This window comes from Oncorhynchus clarkii, chromosome 12 (genome assembly GCF_045791955.1).
Source record: "Oncorhynchus clarkii lewisi isolate Uvic-CL-2024 chromosome 12, UVic_Ocla_1.0, whole genome shotgun sequence".
Taxonomy (NCBI): Eukaryota; Metazoa; Chordata; class Actinopteri; order Salmoniformes; family Salmonidae; genus Oncorhynchus; species Oncorhynchus clarkii.
Genome location: NC_092158.1, coordinates 82,310,064 through 82,328,200, shown reverse-complemented (window position 1 = coordinate 82,328,200; position 18,137 = coordinate 82,310,064). Strand labels below are relative to the sequence as shown.

General features: G+C 42.4%; 1 protein-coding gene across 1 annotated transcript in view; it reads left to right on the top strand.

Annotated features, from left to right (window-relative positions):
- Nucleotides 1-18,137, top strand: part of LOC139422312 (synaptotagmin-C-like) — a 52,077-nt gene that overhangs the window by 31,422 nt on the left and 2,518 nt on the right. The window contains exons 6-12 of the mRNA XM_071173506.1: nt 6,178-6,360; nt 8,910-9,036; nt 9,615-9,833; nt 13,183-13,303; nt 14,497-14,668; nt 17,162-17,291; nt 17,771-17,861. Coding sequence (XP_071029607.1) covers nt 6,178-6,360; nt 8,910-9,036; nt 9,615-9,833; nt 13,183-13,303; nt 14,497-14,668; nt 17,162-17,291; nt 17,771-17,857 — 1,039 coding nt within the window. The 3' untranslated portion in view covers nt 17,858-17,861. The remainder of the gene's footprint in view (nt 1-6,177; nt 6,361-8,909; nt 9,037-9,614; nt 9,834-13,182; nt 13,304-14,496; nt 14,669-17,161; nt 17,292-17,770; nt 17,862-18,137) is intronic.

Below are 18,137 nucleotides of genomic sequence, written 5' to 3'. Positions count from 1 at the left end.
AAAACCGCGACTCGTCAGTGAAGAGCACTTTTAGCCAGTCCTCTCTGGTCCAGCGACGGTGGGTTTGTGCCCATAGTTGTTTCCGGTGATGTCTGGTGAGGACCTGCCTTACAACAGCCCCCTGCCTACAAGCCCTCAGTCCAGCCTCTCTCAGCCTATTGTGGACAGTCTGAGGCCTGATGGAGGGATTGTGCGTTCCTGGTGTAACTTGGGCAGTTGCTGTTGCCATCCTGTACCTGTCCTGCAGGTGTGATGTTCGGATGTACCGATCCTGTGCAGGTGTTGTTACATGTGGTCTGCCACTGTGAGGACGATCAGCTGTCCGTCCTGTCTCCCTGTAGCGCTTAGGCAGTACGGATGTTGCAATTTATTGTCCTGGCCACATCTTCAGTCCTCATGCCTTCTTGCAGCATGCCTAAGGCACATTCACGCAGATGAGCAGGGACCCTGGGCATCTTTCTTTTGGTGTTTTTCAGTAGAGTCAGTAGAAAGGCGTCTTTAGTGTCCTAAGTTTTCAGAACTGTGACCTTAATTGCCTACCGTCTGTAAGCTGTAGTGTCTTAATGACCCTTCCACAGGTGCATGTTCATGAATTGTTTATGGTTCATTGAACAAGCATGGGAAACAGTGTTTAAACCCTTTACAATGAAGATCTGTGAAGTCATTTGGATTTAAGAATTATCTTTGAAAGACAGGGTCCTGAAAAAGGGACGTTTTTTTTCTGAGTTTATATCTATATCTATGGAAAGTATTCAGACCCCTTGACTTTTTCCACATTTTGTTATGTTACATCCTTATTCTAAAATGTATTAATAATTTTTTTGCCCTCATAAATCCTAACACAATACCTCATAATGACAAAGCGAAAACAGGTTTTTAGAAATGTTTGCAAATGTATTCAAAATAATAAACAGAAATACCTTATTTGCATAAGTATTCAGACCCTTTGCTATGAGACTCAAAATTGAGATCAGATGCATCCTGATTCCATTGATCATCCTTAAGATGTTTCTACAACTTGATTAGAGTCCACCTGTGGTAAATTCAATTGATTGGACATGATTAGGAAAGGCACACACCTGTCTATATAAGGTCCCACAGTTGACAGTGCATGTCAGAGTAAAAACCAAACCATCAGGTCGAAGGAATTGTCTGTAGAGCTCCGAGAGCTCCGTGTCCAGGCACAGATCTGAGGAATGGTACAAAATAATTTCTTCAGCATTGAAGGTCCTCAAGAACACAGTTTCCACCATTTTTAAATGGAAGAAGTTTGGAACCACCAAGACTCTTCCTAGAGCTGGCCTCCTTTCCAAACTGAGCAATTGGGGAAGATGGGCCTTGGTCAGGGAGGTGACTAAGAACCCGATGGTCACTTTGATAGAGCTCCAGAGTTATCCTTTGGAGATGGGAGAACCTTTCAGAAGGAAAACCATCTCTGCAGCACTCCACCAATCCAAGTGGCCAGACGGAAGCCACTCCTCAGTAAAAGGCACATAACACTTGGCGTTTGCCAAAAGACACCTAAAGACTCACAGACCATGAGAAACAAGACTCTCTGGTCTGATGAAACCAAGATTTAACTCTTTGGCCTGAATGCCAAGCATCACGTCTAGAAGAAACCTGGCACCATCCCTACTGTGAAGCATGGTGGTGGCAGCATTATGCTGTGGGAATGTTTTTCAGCAGCAGGGACTGGGAGACTAGTCAGGATCGAGGAAAAGATGAACGGAGCAAAGTACAGAAGTACAGAGAGATCCTTGATGAAAACCTGGGGCGATGGTTCACCTTCCAACCTTAAGCACACAGTCAAGACAATGCACGAGTGGCTTCGGGACAAGTCTTTGAATGTCCTTGAGTGGCCCAGTCAGAGCCCAGACTTGAACTCGATCGAACATCTCTGGAGAGACCTGAAAATAGCTGTGCAGCGATGCTCCCCATCCAACCCGACAGAGCTTGAGGATCTGCAGAGAAGAATGGGAGAAACTCACCAAATACAGATGTGCCAAGCTTGTAGTATCATACCTAGGAAGACTTGAGGCTGTAATCTCTGCCAAAGATGCTTCAACAGAGTACTGAGTAAAGGGTCTGAATACTAGTTTTTATTTTTTATATATAAATTTGAAAAAATGTCTAAACCTGTTTTTGCTTTGGAATTATGGGGTAGTGTGTGTAGATTGATGAGGGGAAAAAACAATTTAATCCATTTTAGAATAAGGCTGTAAAGTAACAGAATGTGGGGAAAAATCAGGGGGTCTAAATACTTTCCGAATGCACTGTGTATACAGTACCAGTCAAATGTTTGGACACACCTACTCATTCCAGGGTTTCTCTTTATTTTTACTATTTTCTACATTGTAGAATAATAGTGAAGGCATCAAAACTATGAAATAACACATATGGAATCATGTAGTAACCATAAAGTGTTAAACAAATCAAAATATATTTGATATTTGATATTCGTTAAAGTAGCCACCATTTGCCTTTGCACACTCTTGGCATTCTCTCAACCAGCTTCATGAGGTAGTCACCTGCATTTCAATTAAAAGGTGTGTCTTCTTAAAAGTTAATTTGTGGAATTTCTTTCCTTCTGAATGCGTTTGAGCCAAATCAGTTGTGTTGTGACAAGGTAGGGGTAGTATACAGAATTTAGCCCTATTTGGTAAAAGACCAAGTCCATATTATGGCAAGAACAGCTCTAATAAGCAAAGGGAAATGACAGCACATCATTACTTTAGGACATGAAGGTCAGTCAATGCGGAAAATTTCAAGGACTTTGAAAGTTTCTTCAAGTGCATTTGCACTATGATGAAACTGGCTCTCATGAGGACTGTCACAGGAAAGGAAGACGCAGAGTTACCTCTGCTGCAAAGGATAAGTTCATTGGAGTTACCAGCCTCAGAAATTGCAGCCCAAATAAATGCTTCAGAGTTCAAGTAACAGGCGCATCTCAACATCAACTGTTCAGAGGAGACTGTGTGAATTAGGCCTTCATGGTTGAATTGCTGCACAGAAACCACTACTCAAGGACACCAATAAGAAGAAGAGATTTATGAACATTTGAACATCTTGACCATGTTCTGTTATCTCCACCCGGCACAGCCAGAAGAGGACTGGCCACCCCACATAGCCTGGTTCCTCTCTAGGTTTCTTCCTAGGTTTTGGCCTTTCTAGGGAGTTTTTCCTAGCCGCCGTGCTTCTACACCTGCATTGCTTGCTGTTTGGGGTTTTAGGCTGGGTTTCTGTACAGCACTTTGAGATATCAGCTGATGTACGAAGGGCTATATAAATAAATTTGATTTGATTTGATTTGAAGAGACTTGCTTGGGCCAAGAAACATGAGCAATGGACAATTGGAAATCTGTCCTTTGGTCTGATGAGACCAAATTTGAGATTTTTGGTTCCAACCGCCATGTCTTTGTGAGAGTCAAAGTAGGTGAACAGATGATCTCCACATGTGTGGTTCCCAACGTGAAGTATGGAGGAGGAGGTGTGATGGTGTGGCGGTGCTTTGCAGGTGACACTTGTCTGTGATTTATTTAGAATTCAAGGAACACTTAACAATGGCATGGCTACCACAGCATTCTGCAGCGAAATGCCATCCCATCTGGTTTGCGCTTAGTGGGACTATCATTTATTTTTCATCAGGACAATGACCCAACACAGCTCCAGGCTGTGTAAGGGCTATTTGACCAATAAGGAGTGATGGAGTGCTGCATCAGATGACCTGGCCTCCACAATCACCCGATCTCAACCCACTTGAGATGGTTTGGGATGAGTTGGACCGCAGAGTGAAGGAAAAGCAGCCAACAAGTGCTAGGCTTATGTGTGAACTCCTTCAAGACTGTTGGAAAAGCATTCCTCATGAAGCTGGTTGAGAGAATGCTAAAAGTGTACAAAGCTGTCATCAAGGCAAAGGGTGGCTACTTTGAAGAATCTTAAATCTAAAATATATTTTGATTTGTTAACTCTTTTTTGGTTACTACATGATTCCCTATGTGTTATTTCATAGTTGTGATGTCTTCACTATTATTCTACAACGTAGAAAATAGTACAAATAAAGAAAACCCCTTGAATGAGTAGGTGTGTCCAAATGTTCAACTGGTACTGTATATATTATTAAGTATGTGATAATTATACTATAGATTATATTATATTATTTAAAGGTCATCACATTTCTGTGATTGGTTGTCTAGTATATACATTTTCTGAGTGTTATTCTGAGTATTAACCCTGTCTGTCTCTCCAGTGAATGTATGTCTGTGAATTAACCCCATCAATCTTTTTGTGTGTGTTAGTTTTTTACCACCCTGTTTCTATTTTTGATGTAAATGCCATGTTATAGAAGGGTCCAGACACCTTTTTTGTGATTTCACTTGTTTTTGGGAAATTTACCCCAAACATGCAAATCCATCCTGGTTGTGCAGTACGGGGGCCCTGAAAAAAGATGAAAAAAGGCTTGAAAAACACCCAAATACTAATAAGCTCTCAGTATAGTGATGCAGGTCTTTAGATGTGGTACACATGAAAATGTGTCATTACGAACATTATCCATAACGTTATATTCCATTTTGTTGCGACTCGAGCGATACTACGTCCATTCTACAGGCAACTGACAAAATAAAGGAAACACTTGAGTAAATGAGGGATACAAGGTATATTGAAAGCATGATTCCATATGTGTTATTTCATAGTTTTGATGTCTTCACTATTATTCTGCAATGTACTTCCACACAGTAGGTTCCAGGCATTTGTAGAACCATTGAAGCTGTTCTGGCGGCTCGTGGAAGTCCAGCGCCCTATTAAGACACTTTATTATGGAGTTTCCTTTAAATCAAATCAAATCAAATGTATTTATATAGCCCTTCGTACATCAGCTGATATATCAGTGCTGTACAGAAACCCAGCCTAAAACCCCAAACAGCAAGCAATGCAGGTGTATAAGCACGGTGACTAGGAAAAACTACCTAGAAAGGCCAAAACCTAGGAAGAAGCCTAGAGAGGAACCAGGCTATGAGGGGTGGCCAGTTCTCTTCTGGCTGTGCCGGGTGGAGATTATAACAGAACATGGCCAAGATGTTCAAATGTTCATAAATGACCAGCATGGTCAGATAATAATAATCACAGTAGTTGTCGAGGGTGCAACAAGTCAGCACCTCAGGGGTAAATGTCAGCTGGCTTTTCATAGCCGATCATTGAGAGTATCTCTACTGCTCCTGCTGTCTCTAGAGAGTTGAAAACAGCAGGTCTGGGACAGGTAGCACGTCCGGTGAACAGGTCAGGGTTCCATAGCCGCAGGCAGAACAGTGGAAGCTAGAGCAGCAGCACGGCCAGGTAGACTGGGGACAGCAAGGAGTCATCATGCCAGGTAGTCCTAGGGTTCAGGTCCTCTGAGAGAGAGAAAGAAAGAAAGAGAGAAAGATAGAATTAGAGAGAACATACTTAAATTCACACAGGACACTGGATAAGACAGGAGAAATACTCCAGATATAACAGACTGACCCTAGCCCCCCGACACCTAAACTACTGCAGCATAAATACTGGAGGCTGAGACAGGAGGGGTAGAGGCAGGGCCAAACAGGAAGGATATAACCCCAGCCACTTTGCCAAAGTACAGCCCCCACACCACTAGAGGGATATCTTCAACCACCAACTTACCATCCTGAGACAAGGCCGAGTATAGCTCACAAAGATCTCCGCCACGGCACAACCCAAGGGGGGGCGCCAACCCATTTAATTTGGCAGTTACCTATAGCAGCAGTCTAAACAGAGAATGGAACAGGTGGCTTGGGGAAATGGCTCGAGTAGCACAAAATGGAATATAACATTGCCGATAAAATTCGTAATGACACAATTTCATATGTACAACATCGAAAGACCTGCATCACTATACTGAGAACGTTTCCGTTTCTAAAAGGACGTATTTGGGTGTTTTTGGGGCCTTTGTTCATGTTTTATCAGGGACCCCCGTACTGCACAACGAGGATAATGAAGGGTTTTTCTGTTTGTGGTAAATCTCAAAAACAACTGAAATCACAAAAAAGGTGTCTGGACCCTTCTATAACATGCCATTTACTTCAAAAATTTAGATTTGGTTGTAAAAAAGAGAACTTCTCCTTTAACCCTGTCTGTCTCTTCAGTGAGTGTTAATGTGTCTATTAAGCCCTTCTCTCTCCCCAGGCCCAAGCCCATGACTCACCAGTTGTCCAGCCCTGATTTCCATGGTGAGGAGAAGAGCGAGCAGGTGACCAGCATTGGCCAAATCAAACCGGAACTCTACAGACTGCGTGGGGGCGACCAGGGGGAAGGGAAACCAGGGGACAATTGCGGCAAGATCAGCTTCCTCCTGCGCTACGCCTTCAAGTGAGTGAACCGATTCACTTAATTAATCCTCTTCACACCTCGGTCTGAGTGCACTGTTAAATATACATTACATTAAGGCTTAGACAGAGGATCAACAGCTGCTCTGTCATCACAGCTGAGATAAGGTACTTGCCCTAGAAACTCTATCATTGCAGTGTCAAGTATCACACAGTGGGCAGTTTTTATCACCAATATATACTTTTACATTATGGACTAAATAGTGTACACAAGATAGATAGATAGACATTGTTATTGTAATTGTCTAATTTTCCATACCTTGAGTGCATTATTCATGCATGCCCCCGTTGTAGGTTTTCTGCAGCACTGGCTCTGTTTATGTAAATGGTGGACTTGCCCCCCTCCGGAGGGTTGAAGATGGGAAGATGGAGGGAGAGATCAGGGGCACTGTAGTACAGTCTGCTAGGTCAATCTCAGTCTCAGTCTGTGGCACTGTGGCTGCCTGGTGGGGTCCTTTCTTTCTGCCGTCACACAAAGAAACATTACAATGGAGAAAGAAAGTGCTGATGTTTGAAAAACAAGGGAGAGAGAGGCAGTTAGGGTCATGAATTATATATGGTGAGCTACTTTAAACAGCAGACCCTGTCAACACATAATAACACCAGACTGTTATAGCACGAATTACAGACACACAGAATTAGAGGGAGAGGGAACGAGGGAGGGAGGGAGGGAGGGAGGGAGGGAGGGAGGGAGGGAGGGAGGGAGGGAGGGAGGGAGGGAGGGAGGGAGGGAGCTGTTGGTGTATCTGTACCTGTACCTACATGAATTTCTACCTCACGTCACAAGATCATTTGTTCTGCTCTGCTTTCTGACACACTGTGAATCCTTTTTAGAAAATCTAGAGAGAGAGGAGACAGACAGAGAGAGGGAGAGAGATAATGTGTCACCTTCTCTTCACACTGTTAGCACTGTGTGGGATAATTGTAATGTATTTACCATACATCAATGTTAACGTGCTAGACCCGAGCACATTTGGGGAATAGCAGTCAGGATAACAATGTCAATTTTCCCTCGGCCCTTTGGGAAATGTATTTTCTATTGACACTGTAGTTAAAAGCTGACACTAGTGCTGTGGGAATAGGGCGGTTTCCAGCCATTGAGGAATAGTATAGCGAATTTCCCTCTGACACATCAGTAATAGGTGTATTTTCTGCCGAGTGCTTCTGGGACCGTGTTAGTAGGCCGCCATTGTAACTAAGAATTTGTTCTTAACTGACTTGCCTAGTTAAATAAAGGTTAAATATATATATATATATATATATATATATATATATATATATATATATATATATATATATATATATATATTTTTTTTTTAAAGGTTGTCTTTTGTTCCTGCTCTTTGTTGTCTTGATGTTAAAACGGACATGTGAGAGTAGGAACACTACAGTGTTTGTTGTTGTAATGTGGTAATGTTGTTGAATGTGACATGCCATCAGGGCCAGCTTTTATACAGGACTCACCTGGCATTTTCAATTATGCTTTATAAAACTACACTGCTCATAGTCATAAGGACTACAGTTCCCAACACGTACTGACAGTGTGTATCGACTTCTAAGCGGAAATGATACTGGACTTAAAGTAAGTAGATAGACTTAAGAAATACTAATTGGACATGTTTCTCTGATTAACGTGTTTATCCAATTTAAATATAACTTCCTAATTTACTAATGACGGTATTAATCTTATCCCTGATTTGATGTGATTGTAGGATTGGCATGTTTACCTGATTTCCTTAATTGGACGTGATTGCATGATAAACATGAAATCTGATTGGATGCAATCGTGTCGTCAACAGGCTTATCTCAGTCCTGATTGGGCCAGATGATTAAACAGTGTGTTCGTCTGAGCTGCTATTGGCTATAGCCTGGTGGTGCTCTCTTCCCCAGAGTTCACGCTGTGCGCCTAAAGGCCCGTAATGAAGTGGTGACACGCTCGTTAACGCAGAAAGACAGGGTATAATGAGGTCTGATTAAAGGCCTGCCAGCCATCTTCACTCTCTTAATTAAATCCCTCATAAGTAGTTCTGCAGACAGACCACTGGACGTAGGCGGTTTAAATGTGTGTGTGCATGTGTATGTGCATGTGTATATGTGCAAGACTGTGTATGTGTGTGTGCGGGCGTGTGTGACCCAGACTGACCATAACACAGTGGAATAGCCTACTATGAGGAGTATTAATGGCTTGGCTTCTCTCCCTGGAACTGCTGGAGCCAATCTGTAGCTATGTAGCAATGGATTATGCTACTTGTAGAAGTTGCTCTCATTCACAGATCTACCTTCCTCACATTCCCCATTAGTAGGGAGTAAACCTTTAAATCAGTGTCACGGGCTGCTTCATCCTAGACCTCAATGGATCCCCATCGACCCACTCCATAGATACAACATACTCTCCTAACCACTAAACTGTCTCTCTATCTACTCTGTCGCCCTATGTCTGTCCAGCTAAGTTTGACATATAGATTGTGTTGTGTGTGTGTGTCCCAGACGGTGAGTCTAACATAGATTGTATATGTGTGTCCCCGTCTGCAGTACAGAGCAGCTAGTGGTGAAGATCCTGAAGGCTGTAGACCTGGCTGCCAAGGACGCCAACGGCTTCTCAGACCCCTATGTCAAGATCTACCTTCTGCCAGACAGGAAGAAGAAGTTCCAGACCAAGGTAACACATTTATCAAGCCTGATCCCAGATCTGTTTGTGCTGTCTTGCCAATGACCATAAATACCTTGGAAGAGTGCAAACAGATCTGGGATCAGGCTGTCATTTATTACACTTGTCAGTTTTCACACAAATTGAAGGCACAGTAAAATACTAACCCGACAAATGTGTAGTTTCACTCTGATGCCAATTGAGAAATGTGTTCAACTTGGAGTTCTGTGTGAATCATCCATTGATGTCACTCAGAGATTTGTGTATGCATTACCACAAGAGATTTGTGCGGAGTTTCATTGCCGTTTCTCAAGTTGGGATTTTATTCTAAATTACTGTCAGTAATTTATTATAATTTATAAATGCGTAGTCTCCTCCCTTACTCATTGGAATTATCTGATATTTCGTTCAGCCTAATATGAATAAATATGTTAGACTGTCTAGCAGACTCTCTTGCAGACTCTCTTGTTGACTCTTGTCCTCTCTCTCACTCTCTCCCCCTCTCCCTCTCCTTCCCCTTTCGCCCCCTTCACCTCTTTACCTCTATACCGCTCTCCCTCCTCAATTCCCCCCTCTCCTTTGACCCACAGGTCCACAGAAAGACCCTAAACCCTATCTTCAACGAGACGTTCCAGTTCGGTGTCCCCCTGGCAGAGCTGCACTCCCGGAAGCTACACTTCTCTGTCTACGACTTTGACCGCTTCTCCAGACACGACCTGATTGGCCAGGTGGTTGTGGACAACCTTCTGGACTTCAGCGAGGGCACAGGGGAAAAGCCTGTCTGGAGGGACATCGTGGAGGGCACTGCGGTGAGAGAGAGAGCCCATGCCTGACACCATAATGCCAATGCAATGCCACCACTATGTTACCATGATGACACCACTATACCACTATAATATCACCACCATGCCACTATAATGCCACCACTATGGCACTATAATGCCACCACTATGCCACTATAATGCCACTACAATGCCAACACTATGCCACTATAATGCTACCACAATACCACCACTATGCCACTATTATGCTACCACAATATTACCACTATGCCACTATAATGATACCACTATACCACCACTATGCCACTATAATGCCACTATAATGTCACCACTATACCACCACTATGCCACCAATATACCACTATAATGCTACCACTATGCCACCAATATACCACTCTAATGCTACCACTATACCACCACTATGCCACTACAATGCCAACACTATGTCACTATAATGCTACCACAATACCACCACTATGCCACTATAATGCCACCACTGTACAACCACTATGCCACTATAATGCTACCACTATACCACCACTATGCCACTATAATGCTACCACAATACCACCACTATGCCACTATAATGCTACCCCTATACCACCACTATGCCACTATAATGCTACCACTATACCACCACTATGCCACTATAATGCCACTATAATGCCACCACTGTACCACCACTATAATGCTACCACTATACCACCACTATGTCACTATAATGCTACCACAATACCACCACTATGCCACTATAATGCCACCCCTATACCACCACTATGCCACTATAATGCTACCACTATACCACCACTATGCCACTATAATGCCACTATAATGTCACCACTATACCACCACTATGCCACCAATATACCACTATAATGCTACCACTATGCCACCAATATACCACTCTAATGCTACCACTATACCACCACTATGCCACTACAATGCCAACACTATGTCACTATAATGCTACCACAATACCACCACTATGCCACTATAATGCCACCACTGTACCACCACTATGCCATTATAATGCCACCACTATACCACCACTATGTCACTATAATGTCACCACTATACCACCACTATGCCACTATAATGCTACCACTATACTACCACTATACCACTATAATGCCACCACTATGCCACTATAATGCCACCACTATACCACCACTATGCCACCAATATACCACTATAATACTAACACACTACCACCAATATGCCACTATAATGCCACCACTGTACCACCACTATACCACTATAATGCCACCGCTATGCCACTATAATTATACCACCACTATAATGCCACTATAATGCAGCCGCTGTGCCACTATAATGCCACCGCTATGCCACTATAATGACACTATAATGTCACCAGTATACTACCACTATGCCACCAATATACCACTATAATGCTACCACTATACCACCAATATGCCACTATAATGCCACCACTATGCAATTATAATGCCACCTCTATGCCCCTATAATGCCACCACTATTCCATTATAATGCTACCACAATACCACCACTATGCCACTATAATGCTACCACTATACCACCACTATGCCACTATAATGCCACTATAATGTCACCACTATACCACCACTATGCCACCAATATACCACTATAATGCTACCACTATACCACCAATATGCCACTATAATGCCACCACTATACCACCACTATGCCACTACAATGCCAACACTATGCCACTATAATGCTACCACTATACTACCACTATGCCACTATAATGCCGCCACTATAATGTCACCACTATACCACCACTATAACACCAATATACCATTATAATGCTACCACTATACCACCAATATGCCACTATAATGCCACCACTATATCACCACTATGCCACTATAATGCTACCACTATACTACCACTATGCCACTATAATGCCACCACTATACCACTATAATGCCACTATAATGTCACCACTATACCACCACTATGCCACTATAATGTCACCACTATACCACCACTATGCCACTATAATGTCACCACTATGCCACTATAATGCCACCACTGTGCCACCAGTATGCCACTATAATGCCACCGCTATGCCACTATAATTATAATGCCACTATAATACCACCACTATAATGCCACTATAATGTCACCACTATGCCACCAATATGCCACTATAATGCCACCACTGTACCACCACTATGCCACTATAATGCCACCGCTATGCCACTATAATGCCACCACTGTACCACCAGTATGCCACTATAATGCCACCGCTATGCCACTTTATTATAATGCCACTATAATACCACCACTATAATGCCACTATAATGTCACCACTATACCACCACGATGCCACCAATATGCCACTATAATGCCACCACTGTACCACCACTATGCCACTATAATGCCACCGCTATGCCACTATAATTATAATGCCACTATAATACCACCACTATAATGCCACCGCTATGCCACTATAATGTCACCGCTATGCCACTATAATGTCACCGCTATGCCACTATAATTATAATGGGACTATAATACCACCACTATAATGCCGCCGCTATGCCACTATAATGCCACCGCTATGCCACTATAATGCCGCTGCTATGCCACTATAATGCCATTGCTATGCCACTATAATGCCACCTCTATGCCACTATAATGCCACCTCTATGCCACTATAATGATGCCGCTATGCCACTATAATGCCACTGCTAAGCCACTATAATGCCACCTCTATGCCACTATAATGCCACCGCTATGCCACTATAATGCCATTGCTATGCCACCGCTATGCCACTATAATGCCATTGCTATGCCACCGCTATGCCACTATAATGCCACCGCTATGCCACTATAATGCCACCGCTATGTCACTATACTGCCACCGCTGTGCCACTATAATGCCACCTCTATGCCACTATAATGCCATTGCTATGCCACTATAATGCCACCGCTATGCCACTATAATGCCACCGCTATGCCACTATAATGCCACCGCTATGCCACTATACTGCCACTGCTATGCCACTATGCCACCACCATGACCACTGGCTGTGCCGAGTTAGGAGGAAGCAGGGGAGAGTGTTTAAATAGCGCAATTTAACTTTTATCTTCTCGGGGACATTTCATTAATGTACTGTGATGACAGTTGCCTTCAGTTTGAATATGCTGCCTGATTAGATTGTGACACCTGTCATGTCTCTGTGACAATTATCAATGATGCCTGCTTCATGGTTTAGCAAACCAAATGCAAGATGGTGGTCTCTTTTACAGACCCTCTGCTCTCAGCCTGTGGCTCTTTGGGTATTACTGGCTGAGTGTTTACCACACGTTTGCTGGGATCCCTGTTTGAACCCTGACCTCTGACCTCTGTGTGTGTGTTGTACAGGAGAAGGCTGACCTGGGGGAGCTGAACTTCTCTCTGTGTTACCTGCCCACGGCAGGTCGGCTCACTGCGACTGTCATCAAGGCCACCAACCTCAAAGCCATGGACCTCACCGGCTTCTCAGGTGACTTACCTACTGACCACAGCACACTGACCGCAGCACACTGACCGCAGCACACTGACCGCAGCACACTGACAACAGCACACTGACAACAGCACACTGACAACAGCACACTGTTCACAGCACTGGGGGTTGTGTCTTCTGTTAGAAACAGCCTGACAAGACTCACATCACACATTTTGTATTTCAACTATTATTTGAATGCAATTAGGCCTGCATAAACAGATGGAGCAAACACATCAATTGACTGAATTAATGAATATTTGAATATTGATGTTACATTCTGCAAATATTGCCCAAATAAATACTGTTCAACTGTTCCAAACACAACGAAGTGCCAAAAATCTGTTTTGTGGCAATGTTGGAAACACAAGCGGGCGGCAGGGTAGCCTAGTGGTTAGAGCATTGGACTAGTAACCCGAAGGTTGCAAGTTCAAACCCCCAAGCTGACAAGGTACAAATCTGTCGTTCTGCCCCTGAACAGGCAGTTAACCCACTGATCCTAGGCCATCATTGAAAATAAAAATTTGTTCTTAACTGACTTGCCTAGTTAAATAAAGGTAAAATAAAAAAATAAACAAGCAAATAGCAAAAGTCATAAACGTTGGAGTGCTGAAAACCGCAGCCAACAAACAACCAAACGCTTTAAACACAATCATGTCCTGGCCTGATTGATGGCTGGGACTCAGGTAGCTGGTGATGATTTAATTAATGAACGCCTAACTAAAGTAATTGAGTTATTAATCCTGCCTGTGAGGATGTGGTGATCCTGCATTACCACGGTTACTAGACTGACGAAATGACACGCTAAATTATGAGGCCACACCGTTATTATTGCTTTTAGGATTAGGAGATTATTAGAATGCCTAACGAAGGTATAAAACAATCCACCATAAAATCAAATGGTAACTCTCAGTGTTCTGTAAGTGCTACAATGGACTAGAGCGGCAGTTTGCATTCTGTGGTAATTGACGTGAATCCACCCGTTTTACTTTGGCCTTAATCCGCCTCGTCCAAGGGGCCTTGATTTGGATGTCTTTTATGTGCTAAAGACAGATGCCTGGACGTGGGAGTATAATTTGTTAATAGCCTGCTCAAGGGTTGTCTCTTATCTTTGTCCCTCTTTTCTTTCTTCCATTCTCTTCCTCTATTTCTTTCTCTCTCTCTCTCTCCCTCCCTCTTTCTCCTTCTCTCAGACCCATACGTGAAGGCTTCTCTGATATGTGACGGCCGCAGGCTAAAGAAGAGGAAGACCTCCATTAAGAAGAATACGTTGAACCCCACCTACAACGAGGCTCTAGTCTTTGACATCCCTCATGAGGACATCGACAGGGTGTCCATCATCATCGCTGTCATGGACTATGACTGGTAAGAAGAGACCTGGGCTGTTATTACTGGACAATGGGAGTTTTATAAGTTTGTGTGGGATGTGGATGTAATTGATACCATTATAATACTGACTATGTATTTGGATGGTTGCTGTTGTTAATTGTTATATGAGGGTAGGTCTGTTGTTAATTGTTAGATAAGGGTATGTCTGTTGTTAATTGTTAGATAAGGGTATGTCTGTTGTTAATTGTTAGAAGGGTATGTCTGTTGTTAATTGTTATATAAGGGTAGGTCTGTTAATTGTTAGATAAGGGTATGTCTGTTGTTAATTGTTAGATAAGGGTAGGTCTGTTAATTGTTAGATAAGGGTATGTCTGTTGTTAATTGTTAGATAAGGGTAGGTCTGTTAATTGTTAGATAAGGGTATGTCTGTTGTTAATTGTTAGATAAGGGTATGTCTGTTGTTGTTAGTTATTATTTTTATGGTGTGTAGCAAAGTTATTATAGCAAACTAAAACTAAAACAAAAACTAATTAAGACTAATCATCACTCAAAACCATTTAGTAAATTGAATTAAAATAATTAACAAACCCGTTTGAAAAATTAAAACTGTACTGCCTCCAAAACTAAATAGAATAAAAAACATCATGAATAATGTTTTTGGGGGGCAAAAATCGAACAGGGTTTTCAAGCTAAACTAATGATTGGTTGACAATAGAGCCTCCCACAATGCAGGTGATGACTGCAGGATGAAGTTGGTGAAGAGCAACTGCAGAAAGTTGCAGTCGACTGCAGTCCAAACTTCATGACCTTTGATCATATGATTTTTGTAAAGTTACATTGACATGTAGGCTCCTGTCTGACAGTTTTTATCACCAGAATGCAACACCTTAAAAGGCGGTGACCAACGATGGAGCTTCAACGCTCCTGGTTGTTGTGGAAATTGACCCACCACTACTGTTTACTTTGTGCATCTACGTCATCTCCCTGATTCTACCTTTTAAACCTAACCTAACCTATGACCTGACCCATCACCTTATGCATTACTGCCCCACAGTGGCAAGAAGTGACATTCCAAAAAACACAAAAACTTTATGCTTGTTTTTTATATAAAGTAAATAAAAAATAAGGTAAAGTAGATCTGAAAACTAACTGAAACAAAACTGAATTTCGAATAAAAATCTTAAAACTAATAGGAATATAAACAATAATAACCTTGTAGTTAGCACTCTGTTACATTGATAGACATTGTTATTGGGTTGGTATGTATTTAGTACTGGATCATGTGTAACGTAGGTTGATGGTGGTTATTATTTGGTTGGTGTGTAGTTAGCACTGTGTGGGTCTATTACGTTGATAGATGTTGGTGTGTAGTAGGATGGGTCATTCTGTTACCTTCAAATAACTGTCCAGTGTTAAATATGACCTATTATTAGTGAAAATATGAGTGAAATAGTTTTCATTCCAATTTTTAAAAAAAATATGTATGTTAAGAAGCTTTTCTGTGTTGGAATAGTGTGGGCGTACCCCAACAGAATGATGTGGGCGTATACCGGTCGTTAAAAATATCCTCCTCTAGACCGCTGATTGGCCAGCTCATCCTCCTCAGGGGTATGACACCATACTGTATGAGGAAGTAGCATGCATTTTGAAACGGTCTGTATGAGATACAAGTTTGAGGCGTTTTTTCTCAATTCATGCTTTGGCCACTAATACGAGTATAAGATGAATAAACACAATTATTTGGGTATGAGTTAGCAGAATATGAACTTTGAAAAGTGTGATTCTCACTGGACAGTTACTTTAATAGACATTGTTGTGTACTAGCATGGGTCAGTCTAAAACATTGCTAGACGTTATTTGGTTGGTGTGTAGTTAGTACTATGTGGGTCTGTACCGTTGATAGACGTTGTTATTTGGTTGGTGTGTAGCAGTGGTCTGATGAACACATAGCTGATTGTCCCTGTGAGTCAGACTCCTGGTGGATTCCTCCTGTTTTACATGAGGATGGGCGCCTCATGAATAAACATGGTTTATGCTAATGCTAATGGAAATAGTGTCTGGTGGTGAGACACTGTGTAACCATGCCAGTGTTTCTCTATCTGGCACTCACACCCTCCATCATCACACCATCGCCTGGCTGGTGTGTGTTTGTGTTTTCTTTATCTATTATTAAACCCATGTTGTAGGTTATAGTATCTCTATAGTTCTGTGTGTTTGTTTGTGTGTGTGTTATCTTTTATGCATTTAAAACCCAGGTTATAGCATCTCTATAGTTCTATGCTTGTGTATGTGTGTATGTTTATGTAGGATATGAATGTGCTCTCCATTTGTATTGAAACCTTTGTAATAGTCTCTGTATATTGTGCGCTCACTATAGAATATCCAACCTCTGTGGCCGCATTCATTTTCCCAGCATTCAAGGTTGATAAATGAGGCCTACTTTGCCTGTTCATCAGTCTCTCTCCCTCTCCGTCTCCCACCCCCCCTCCCCCCTCTCTCTCTCTCTGTACCTGGCTGTGTGTTGGTCAGTATTGGTCATAATGAGGTCATAGGAATGTGTCGTGTGGGCAGTGACGCTGAGGGTCCTGGGAGGGAGCACTGGACTGCCATGCTGGCCAACCCCCGCAAGCCCATAGACCACTGGCACCAGCTCGTCGAGGTAATTATGTGCATGATGTGATGTGTGTGTGTGTGTGTGTGTGTGTGTGTGTGTGAGTGAGTGCGTGACTACAGTGCTTTTTTGTGCAGGCCTGTGCTCTCATTCTATTTTCCTACTTCATGTATGTAATTGTACTTGGCCTTCTTTTCCCCTGTTCTAACTAGTCTTTGTTTTTCTATTCAGTCATTGTAAGTGACCACACAGTAGTCTGGGGGCCGTATGTATCAAGCGTCTCAGAGTAGGAGTGCTGATCAGTTTTTCCTTTTAGATCACATTGAATAAGATGAAACGGACAGGGGGGACCTGATCCTAGATCAGCACTCCTACTTTGAGATGCTTGAACAACAACTGGTCTGTCTATTCAACCACTCACCATATTTTTTATTAGTAATGAAATATCTATTTTAGCAGACATTTACCATTGTTATCTACAGTGTCTGTGTTGGTGATACTAACTCTGCTTTAATATATTTCTCCAGGAAAAACTTGTGGCCTCATTTGTGTCAAAGAGTCCCGCAGCCTCTCCCAAGCCTCACATCGTGGTGGACAGTCCTCACTCTGAGTAGAACTGTGAGTAGAACTCTTAGTTCAATGCTCTCACATGCAGTGCCAGGACCAGTGTTGGAGTCCTTTCCATTTCAATTCAGATAAATTAGTTGTATGATTTAGAAAACATCGTCATTATAAAGGACGGGCAATTTCTGCTTCATGAATTAGATTGAATTGATTTCCTGCATTGCCTTTATTGAAGTGGACCCCAACCCTGACACACAATTTTTCAATATTCCATAGCTTTCTGTGGAGGGACCTATATAACCACAGCTTTGTGATTATAACCTTGGTGAA